The sequence below is a fragment of the Cygnus atratus genome, chromosome 8, assembly GCF_013377495.2.
Source record: "Cygnus atratus isolate AKBS03 ecotype Queensland, Australia chromosome 8, CAtr_DNAZoo_HiC_assembly, whole genome shotgun sequence".
In the NCBI taxonomy this organism is placed as follows: domain Eukaryota; kingdom Metazoa; phylum Chordata; class Aves; order Anseriformes; family Anatidae; genus Cygnus; species Cygnus atratus.
The window spans coordinates 20,417,298-20,428,475 of record NC_066369.1 but is presented as its reverse complement, the minus strand read 5'-3'; the positions used below and the strand labels follow the sequence as shown (position 1 = coordinate 20,428,475).

General features: G+C 34.8%; 1 protein-coding gene across 13 annotated transcripts in view; it reads right to left on the bottom strand.

The window, feature by feature from the left end:
- Positions 1-11,178, bottom strand: part of FUBP1 (far upstream element binding protein 1) — a 37,402-nt gene that overhangs the window by 12,038 nt on the left and 14,186 nt on the right. For 4 of the 13 annotated variants that reach the window (XM_035538152.2, XM_035538151.2, XM_050712218.1 and 1 more), the window contains 4 exons: positions 10,381-10,509; positions 9,651-9,725; positions 5,185-5,330; positions 2,623-2,670 (listed from right to left, as the gene is read on the bottom strand). In XM_035538152.2, coding sequence (XP_035394045.1) covers positions 2,623-2,670; positions 5,185-5,330; positions 9,651-9,725; positions 10,381-10,509 — 398 coding nt within the window. Of the gene's footprint in view, positions 1-93; positions 2,671-4,439; positions 4,794-5,184; positions 5,331-9,650; positions 9,726-10,380; positions 10,510-11,178 lie in introns of those variants that run through there. The other 9 variants (XM_035538158.2, XM_035538161.2, XM_035538162.2 and 6 more) reach the window with 6 other exon arrangements.

Here is an 11,178-nt window from a genome sequence, read left to right as displayed (position 1 = left end):
TCACGTAAGTACTAGTTGCTGCATTATCTTTCCTCTGAAGCTGTAATTTAAAACTGATGAAGGCACGGTAGGAGCATAAAGAAGACAAAAACATTTCTATTATTATCCATCAGTTTACATTTATTGAGAAAAACCATACAAAAAACATTATACAGTTAACGTGTACCCATATTACATACAATGCCAAGCTCAAAACCACATTTTTGTAAAGCATTCAATTTACCTCAAGTCCAAGCTGCATCTCCCTAAGACACTGTTCCCATCACAGTTGCCTTTTAAAGCCAATCTTCTTTTTACACACGGGTAGTTTCTGCAGAGAACACTTTTCTCAGGACGAAAATGCATTTCACATGCACGCAAGAGAAATATTTGTGCACACATAAGAGTTTCATAAGCTATTACTAGGGAAGAGGGAATCCTGTCAACTGTATGCTTTCTGAAAGGCCCGGGGTCCTCCCTTCCTCCCACCATTTCCAGAAAAAAGCAAAATAAGAAGCTCTTAGCATGCAATGGAAAACTTAAAAATCACTTTGGAATAGAACAGGGGAGAAACAGTTTCTATCATCCAATAAAATACCACCAGAAAAAACAATGAAATATGTCAAGATAGGCTGTGCAAGTTGAATAATGATCCTGTCTGCCTGGTCAATTTAAATAGGTGACCTGTGATCATGTTAAGTTGAAGATTACCCACCCGACATTTTACTTCATGTCCTATTAACGTATATGCTGCAGAAAGCTATATGAAAAGATTTTTCCTACTTTGAACTTTATGCTTCCTTTCAGAACTTTTTATACTCTTCACATTCTACCTAATTTGTGAGATTCTAAGGGGGAAAAAGCAAGAAACATTTCAAGATAGCTTTTATTACATTCCTAAGAAAATTCCATCATCTTTTTGGATCAGGGTAACTCCAATAATGCATTTTCTGTTCTCCCAAGAACTAAGAATTTGGAGAGAGTTGAAAAATAAACTCTGTGATTAGTACAAAACAGCATGCCTGTAGCCCATCAGTGAGAAAGCTGAAAGTCAATACACCTCAAATGCTACACACTAAGGTAAGAAACTCATCTTCTGCACCCTAGCAACATTCCAAAAAACAGGCTTTCTTCTTTATTTCCTTCCACTGGCTAAACTTACCAATTGAAAGACTGTTAATACATTTTAGGAACAACAGTTGTAGAAAAAAAGTACCATGTAAAAAGAAGTGAACAAATGACTCACCCCAACACTAAATTCATGGAATCAAAATCCAAATGGGACACACCTAACTTTTTCTTGTGTCAAAAACGAAGTCAAGTTACACATTAAACTACAGACCATCATACATTAAGTAGCTTGAGAAACTGAAGCACAACTATTAATTTAGTTCAAAAAGTCAATATATCTAAGCTTGGCTGTTTAGAAGAATATAAATTAAAATAGATTGCTTATTATTATTGTCACAGTTTAAAAAACTTAACAGATTATGGAACATTTATGGTCAAACAAATAATACTTTAAAGAATGAAAAGTGATCAAAACAAAAATTATACCCTACACCATTACGTATGGGATACATTTCAAATCTGTTATGTTTTTGCCAATTTTACCTTCTACATGGAGCCCTTCTATGGTCCATGCTCATCGGCTCACCAATGGCATACACTCAAAGGATTCCTCTTTACTGGTAGTAACTATCTCAGGACCTGATTCTATGAGCTATGATTTGGTGCTTGCAGCATCTTCAGCACTGTGTGTGAAAATGAAGGCAGTATTTTTGAATATTTTTCTTTAATGTACAGATAAGCAGGACTTTTGAAAGAGGAGCAGCACATTTTAGAAACAGAATAATCAACAAACAAATAGATGCTGCTTTACTTTAAGCTAAAAAAAAAAAAAGAAACAAAAACCTGTACCAGACCATCTATAAGACATACAAACATTTTAAACTATCAAAATATACAGCAATTCAGTTAAAGTATCAAGAAACAGGATACACTGACTGCTATGTAGATAAAAATATTATTTGCTGTACTGTTAACATTTAACTGGTGCACATGCTTTTCCAAATAAAACATACTAATCTGTGAAACTCCAGAATCTATTTTCCTACCACGTCAAGTATGAATAAGCAAACTAATTTATCTAAAAATTCCACTAACACACTGTAACTGTAAGACAAGTTATCAAGTTCAGTGATAACAACAAGAAGTTATATTCTTTATATTTAAGTCTTACGTGTTTGAGCGAGAACAGTGCCCTACTATAAAAACATTTGTGAAGGCTGTTGAAGTTTCTAACCACAGTAATTCCTGCATATTTTAAAGGTTTTGATTCTTTAATTGCAACAAGTAACTATTTGAGGAAAAGTAACAAAAAATACTTATTTTGCTTAACTTCAATTAATGCAATCTACTCATCTTTTCTTAAAAAAAAAAAAAAAAGGATACATATTTACCTAGAAATAGAAACAGTTGTTTAAAAACTTAAAAGACTTTCCACTGAAATGGTACCATGAGTAACAATGCATTTGGGAAAGCAGCAGATTGCTTTTCAATACACAACCACAAAGATCTCACAGGGACAACATTAATGTACTGAAATATTTAAATTTATATACTTCCTTAGGTTGTGCTTACCTGTTGCTTTTTTGCAGCAGAACCTAAGGTGGAAGGTCTGGGAAGGCACTGTGAAGTATAAATAATTGCACTGTTTGCAATTAATAAAGATTTTATACCTTAAATGAATCAAAATCAACAGCCTCCATTTTGTGAATGATAAAGAATCCAATGAATTCAATTTTGCTCAGTTTAGTACATAATAAATGCACCATTCTATAAAGTTATCTACAAAATACCATGCAAAATATCTGAACTATTAAACTTCATACCCTACACTAAAGATAGCAAATACTGTCCTATCCTTTTATAAGGTACCAGAATAATTCCTAATTGTAAAAGGGATAAAAATAATTCCTTCTATTTCTACAGCACAAAACATACATTGCTAATTACCTGAATAAACTACTTCATTTTTTTCAAGCCTTAACTTTTACTTCTCTGTGCAGCCACCCTAAAAAAATGTATTCTCAAAGCAACAATATGGTGTTCCAAAGGATAAAGCAAACAACAGATACAGAATTAAAACATACCTACATCACTACATATCTTCAAACTAACTGAAGACAAAGACAACTTCTGTCTATCAAGTGGTTCCAAAAACTTCAATGTTATGATATGCATACTTTAATACACTGAATGATACAGCTGTCTCAAAGAGTACTATTACTCAGATAAACAAAAACATGATTTTTTTTAGCTATGGCTAAACGTTTCAGTAATACTTACCCACAAAGCTCACGTTATGTGTATGTAATATGTATATTCACAAACCTATGTTTCTGAATTAAGAAGCAATTACGATTTTCTAAGATAACAGCACTGTATTCCAACATAATATTCACACAAGTATGGCATTTTCATTATGTGGAACATCGACAAAAAGATACTGTTGCAGTTCATCAATTTGTCATTCTGATGTACTTACAGTGCAATGCTCCTTGAAGGAACAATCAAGGATGATACACAGCACAGTCCTCCTCACCCCTATAGAGCTAGTTCTATACTGGCTGGATCAAACCTGCACTTCAACAGACAATGGCAAGACAGACTGTATTGCATGTAGTCTAATATATGCAAAGAGCCAATAAATATGCAAAGAGCAAACATAGGATTTCAAGAGAATCAGACTTTTAGTATGACCATTAGAGCAGTAAGTTTCAAGTATATTAAAAAAAATCAATTGATTCAAATACTTGTCTTCAGTATTTACAAAAACAGAAGTTATCTGCTTTGCAGGAAGTTCTCAACCACTCCCCACCACTCAAACAAAACAGCGTTTCAAGGACAGATGCAATTTTTTTTTTTTTAAACTACTATGCATACCACATTGACTTTTCTACACTAAATTTTGAAGTGGACTACTTCAAACTGAAGGCTTAAGCACATTACACTTAAAATAAATGTTATAACTAGTCTGAAAAATCCTTAAAATAGTTATACAGGAACAGTTTTGAAGTATTCAATTAAGAACAGAAGCTCTGTTATAAACAGCTGTACAGGTCTGAAACAGTGGTCACATATAAAAGGAAATTTCACTGTTAATGCAATGGAAGTATGCCAAAAGATCACTTTCTTAAACACATGCACTTTTAAACAAATAGAAAGAAAATTAAGGTATCAAGATTATTGGTGCTAGGCAGCAACATACAATGAATGAAAGAGATCCTCCATCTATAACTATTCTGCGAGAGGGGAAAAACATGCTAACGACAACTTCTTAAACTCAGCAAAGTTTCAGGGGGAAAAAATCTCATTTCTGTACAGGTACCTTGATTCAACGTTGCAAATCAATCCTATAACTCTTTAAATACCCACATATCCAACTTACCGACACAGGAGGTTTCATATTATTTATTGTAAAGCACAAAACAGGCATTTTAAAAGTGATAAAGAATACATTGAAAAAGTACATTTATATCACAAAGCATCGACCACATAATTGCAAATACATTTGCTGGAATGTGTACATCTACACTAATACTAAAAACAAACCATTTTTCATTTCTACACAGAAATATTACCTCCTATCAGTAGTGATAGATATTTTGTACATTTTCAAAAACACTATTTTTTTTTAACCAAACAAAATTAAGATCTTCATCAAGGCGTCTGCATCCATACATTTAACAAAGGTTTTTTCCCCCACACAATGAAGCAAATACTGTATTGTCCACTTCTTATTATTGGCCCTGTGCAGAAGAGATACATAAGAGATACACAAAAAGTTAAAGAAAATCCTTGAAATCGAGCTAACTCAGGAGTGAAGCCTTTAAGAAAGAAAAATTGGTTAATGTAAATGGTGGTGGCTTCTTGCATGGTTTTCAAAACCCTGGGAGGAGAAAGTTTTTCTTTTTCTTTTTTTTTAAAAATCAAAATCACCAAACATATGGATAGATACAGAACTCAAGTTATCCAGTAAACAAAAGTCATCTATTAATTATTCTGATAGTTATTTTGCTAGAAAAAAAAAAAAAAAGAAAAGATGCATACTCCAAAGGTAACGAAGCAGGAGACATGCAAAAAAAATCTATAACCGCTGAAACAGAAGCCAGCCAAAGAAGCACATTTAATAAACTGTACCTGTGGTGCTGGAGGATGTTGTGGCATTCCCTGTGGACTTGTCTGGGCGTAATACGCTGCTTGTTGTCTGTAGTACTCAGCCCATGCTGCACTGTAATCTGGCTGACCACCTGGCGGAGCTCCAGCAGGCGCGGGAACTGCTTGACCTACAAGTATTTACATTTATATAGCCTTGCTGATGCAATAGAAGTGAGAGAATTTCAAAATCTCACTGCCTAACACACATCATTCTGCTTAGTGCAATATTCCTCCAAGTCTTTTGAATATCCTTGTGGCTGCTCCTTTTGACCTAACTCCTCTTCCCATGATGCCCATGTAAAACAAAACCGAGGAACCATTAGGACAGAAAATTCTCACTCTTGAATCATGGTTCCAGAGCACCAAGTCTTTAAAGCATTTGATCGAAACTGTCCTAGACAACCAGTAGCATTTATATTGAAATACAGGTCAACAAGGGAGATCAGGTCATCTGCCTAGACTGACTGGATTTGTCATATTATACAGGCTGCATTACTTAATTCAGACACTAATTCACTCATTCCCTCAATTTTGGCACCCTTAATGTGATTTTGGGGTTAGTACAGGTTACTTTTTTCAAAAGAGCATTAATGTTTGTAAACACTTATTCCAAAACAGAGTATAGACCTGAAACATCTCTCAACCCTAACTCAAGTTCCAAGCCTCTAGAAGTAAGTGTAAACACATACACGCAGCTGAGAATTACCAATCCTTCCAACAAAATCAAGCTGCACCTTAAAAACTTTGTAAAGCTGATAAACTAATATACAAAAACTCCTTAATGTATCAAAAATATTACAGCTCCAACAACAGGGAGCTTCCCAAGGACAAGGGCTGAAAGGTTTCAACCCCATCCACAATCCCTCACTTTTTATTCAGATACAAGCTCACTGAGCACCCTTCTGCAGAAAATGAGTACAAAGGATTCTAAAACTGCTTTCTTAGGTATCAGGTATTGTTTGTTTTTAATACTTTTACACAGAATATTCACATGAAGAGGACTAGTCACCCACACTTCTCTTACATGAATGTTTCTCCCAGTCCTCTCAGGTATATTAAGTGTGAGCAGGGAAGCCAAACATTTGGCAAAGCACTATGCTGAACATCTTCAAAATACAATCTTCCTTTTCTAACCATCTATACAACTTAGGTAGTTTTTCCACTTACTCTGTAGATATCATATTAAAAGAAACAACATCATCTCCACCAGTTTTTGAGTAAAGCAGTAAAGCAAATGTTTTCCCAGAAAAACATTAAAAATTAAGAGCTGAACCCATGTTACAATTTACACTTCTGATCTATAATTTTCACCTAAACTATCTTTAATGGGGTTACTAATTATCTCAGGATGCACTTTTTGCAAGTTCACTATTAATTTATGACATCAGAATTCTACTTTCAAATTATTTAGTTAGGTCTGAATCCAGTTATGTCAAATCTAAGGCATTTTTTGCACATTATGACCCAAGAATCTTTCAACATTTAACCAGCTATGCTAAGGCAGTGCTTAAGTTCAAATAATAAATCAAATACAGGAAGTTTGACATCTACTCTTACTGCCCTAGAATGGGTTAGTAAAAGCTTGCAGTATTTTAGCTGCATTGTTCCCCCACTAAGTATTGCAAGCCTTTCTGAAACTACACATGGAATTCAGCAGCTTAGTCAAAACCTCCCCTGAGTGCACAGAACTGCACTGGAACATGCTCATTAACATCCAGATTCACCTGGAGCACTAATAAGTGAAACTGATTAACTATATTTAAAGGCAACATAATAAACACAGAATACCTCCCCATTAAGGGAGGCTAAGAAAGAAAACTCAAGATGATTCTACATTTCTTCCACTTCTCAAACACGGAGGGTGATTCTAGTAAGGGAAAGCTTTTCTTTTCCCTCGTTCATACTACAATGCTAAGGAATCATTAAACAGTTCTACCATTTTATTATGAAACCTCTTAATTTCAAATCAAGACCACAGTATATTATAATAACTTTAAACAATAAATTTACAAACTCCTATAGTGACATAAAGATCATTTACTAAAATGTCACTTCATGTTTAGTGGGAACTGCCATCCTTGGGAGATTTTTAGGGCCCAGCTATACAAATCTTTATTTCAACTCCTATAGGCAGAAAGAAAAATAGTATGCCTTTAACTCAAGACAACAGCACCAATATGTCTTAAAGAGTTAAACTGCTGTCTTGTTGATTTGTAATACACTAAGGAACTTTAAAACAAATTGCCTGCATTCATGACTTAGGGTACCAAGAAAACAGAGGATCCGAGTCACCTACAAGATCCACGCAGAGTAACTTACCAGTGTGGGTAAGTAATGTCATCAGTTCTTCAGTCTTACTTTTAACTGTATTTGTTACTCAAAGCAATAGTTCCTGAGCAAAATAAAGGTCTGAAACACAGGATGGATTTTGCCACTATATTTCCAAGTTGGAAACAGGTTATTTTCAAGTCACTCTTATTATACACTTAAAGTCATGGGCAAAACACATGTTCTCTGTGAGTAGCTGTATCCTGTTACACAAGTAGGAAGTCACTTTGGAATACTGTATTAGAATTTTCATTGGGTAGTCCCAAGTTTCAGTTCAGTTTTCTGAAACTGGACACGTAAAAGTTTATTTACCAGTTGTTTCTGTAATTATCTGTGCTGTGGAAAAAAAATGAAACGGAGTCCAAGAACAACCTGTAATTCCTACTTTTCAGCTTTTGCATGAGTTATCAGAAACAGTGCCATTAGACAACTACAGGAAGCACAAACAGCAGTAGCTGTATTTGAGAGACTGAAGCCCACAAGAACTTACTGATGGAGAGCCTTCCAATTTGTCAGAATTTTTACTATTACTAAACACTGTTAAACTTTAGGCAGTGTTTTTCCCTGCCTCCATATTTAGCGCTAGATGGGGAATCTCTGCTCTTCAGCCCGACTTGTTCAGTTCATCCTCTTTTCTAAGTGGATCTTAAGTGAAATTACATCTTCCATCTCAAGTTTTTTAACATACTGAAGAAGCAGGAAGTTCTCATGATTTACAAACACTCTTCGTAAGAGTGCAGATATCAAGAGCTCCCCTTCAGGCAAAGATCAGAAAAAGAAGTGAAGATCAGAACTACTTGTTTTTCCTCTTACATGACTTTTGTGTTGGAATTTAGCAACTTTGAATTTTAAGAGCAATTACTTACATTTCCTGATGTCTCCTCTTGAATTAATACTCCTCTTGGACATGCTCCCAAAAACCTTATCAAAACTCTTTTCACTAGCTAGTATTTAGTTAGAGCACATGCAAGACTAGTGCAACCCAAACTTTGCTTTCCAGAGATAACAAGTAAGAGCCAACAAGTTAATTTACTCTTACAAAGGTAACGAAAAAGCCCTTGTACTTTGCATTGAAGAACATGAGCTGAACTAAGAGACAGTAAATTTAGGAAAAAAAACACCAAACACAAAACAACAAAAAATAAATTAAATGGGAAGAAAAAGAATGTTCATTACATCTTAAAATTAAGAGTTTGAAACTTTTATGGCAATCTTCATGACATACTATTCTTGAAATATCCCTTTATCTTTTCTGTTTCATTTTAACACACTGTGCCAAAATAAATAAGAATGCTAGGCCAAAACCAGATGCTACCGTATGTCTGGTCGAAGTGAGATCCCAGAGCACTGGTATTTGTAAGGCTATTAGTCCTCTGTGTACAAATTTACATGATGTATAATATCCAGGAGCGGTCAGTATGGCCAAAACATTGACATGCAAGACCTTACCATGACTTAGAAGACCGTGCCTTCTGCCAATGCATCAACACCACATATTCTTTCCTTATTCAGTAAATGAGGAGCCTTAAACTTAATGTAAACGTATTTCAATTCTTAAAAGTCAGGCCAAGCGAAGTATTTTTAAGAAGCTAGCAATTATATATATACTGCAGTTTAAAACACAGGTCTTACACGCTGCAAAGCAAACACAACTGAAGGAAGTGGATGATATAAATGAAGGTTAGTTATGACATTTAATACCTTCAACGTAGAAAGTAAATGTTAAAAGAAAAAAAGGTACATAATCTTAACAGGATAGGCAACAAAGCTATTGAACAAGAAAATCAACAGCTTCATAAAAAGCAGACCTCCAAAAGATACTTTCATACACCTTTCAAGCATCTAAAAGGTGTTGTTTCCCAGTGATCAAGTACAGACATTTAAGTAGAAAATATTTTGCTAAAGCTGATTACTAGCATCAATACAAGTAAATGCCTTCAATACTGTTTTCTGATTTTCTTCAGTGTTCAGGGCTTTTAGGTGCTATACCTCAGAAGACAAAAGGACAATGCATTTTCTTTAAGGAAAAACAAAACAACAATGACAGCAACAACCTCATCTAATGAGTTATGCAGATCTACAGCATCCTACTATACAACAAGGAAAACATGCACACATACCCATTTTTTTGTAGTACTCCTCCCATGCCTTTGTATAGTCAACCTGTCCTGCTGGTGCTGGATTTGGCTGATCTCCTGAATTAAACAATAACAACAAAAAATGTCTAAATAAAACTATTTCTGTTTATATACAATGACTTAAAAATCATCACCTGAATTTTTCAGTAACAATCTCTATGATTCAAATCTGACCCTAAAAACCTATGTGGCACAAGCTACTACAAATACAAATAATTATTAGAAGAAACCACAAAGAATTACTTGAAGCATTCAGCATGTGTTCAAAATTCAGTTGTAAATTGTATGTCACTCACAGTACAAAATGCTAATTAATATGTGTTAAGCATCATGCAGATTGTAATACACAACTAAATACTGCAAGTAGTTTTCCTAAAACCACTGGAAGTGATGCAACTGTTTAAGTAAATGACAATTAACTGTTTTGCTCATTCATTTTTCACTTGTGACTGACCACGCTATGAAGATGCAATTAAATCAGCCCAAGCTGCTGGGAAAGTATGTCTTTGGAATTATATTACAAGACATACTCAAGATTACCCTCAGTACTGCTGAAATGAAGGAAATCAACACTGAAGGCTGTAAGCAAGTTTCCCAAGAAAACAACCCACCTTAGAATAAGTTTACCCAATATATGAAGACAGCAATAAAAAATAATAGGTCATCTACACACCCAGAAAGGAGAAACTAATTGATTTTATTGAACTGCTACCTTGTCCGTTAGTTTGGGTTGTAGCTGGTCCACCAGGAGGGGCTGCAGGTGGTGGCTGTGCTTGCTGCTGATAGTAGTGAGCATAATAAGCTGCCCATGCTGCTGAATTGGGATCTGTTCCTGGCTTGCCTATGAAACAAAAGGTAACCATTTATAAGAGTAATATGAACATAACGCCGCTCTCAACTTACCCTGTCTTATGCACTTGTATTTTCCTCCAAGAAAAAAAAAATCATCTAAACCAAGTAATCACGTTAACCTGTTTTTTCTTTCTGGCACAAACTTTCTGTCAGGTTTCAGACAGGCATATGGTACAAGCTAGACTTTCATAGGACTGCTGAGATAATACCATTCTAGAACCCACACTACAACACCATTTATTAATTTTAAAGGTGATATAAGCAGAAACATTCTCACATTTATCTAAGTAGTCATGCTACTAAATGGCAGCAAAAATTAATCATTCTAGCACCAAACAATTTCAATGGTTTCACTTTCATTATAGCCTCACACTAACAATACCAGCACATGCATGCCAAATACGTATTTCTGAAAGTAGAAGTATACAAGTCTTACTAGGCATTTGCAGTGTTTGATAGTTAAAACTTAAGGTAAAAGTGAAATACAGAAGCACAGCATTTTAAGAACCTGAATTCTCATACATGGCTATAAAGCATCACTGTTTACTTACAGCTTTTTAGTAAAAAAATGATTGTAACACTTGCATCTTCTGCAGCTATCTCCATGCTTCCCTTATTTTTAACTACATCTAGGTGGGCCAATGATGGTGCTTCCTAG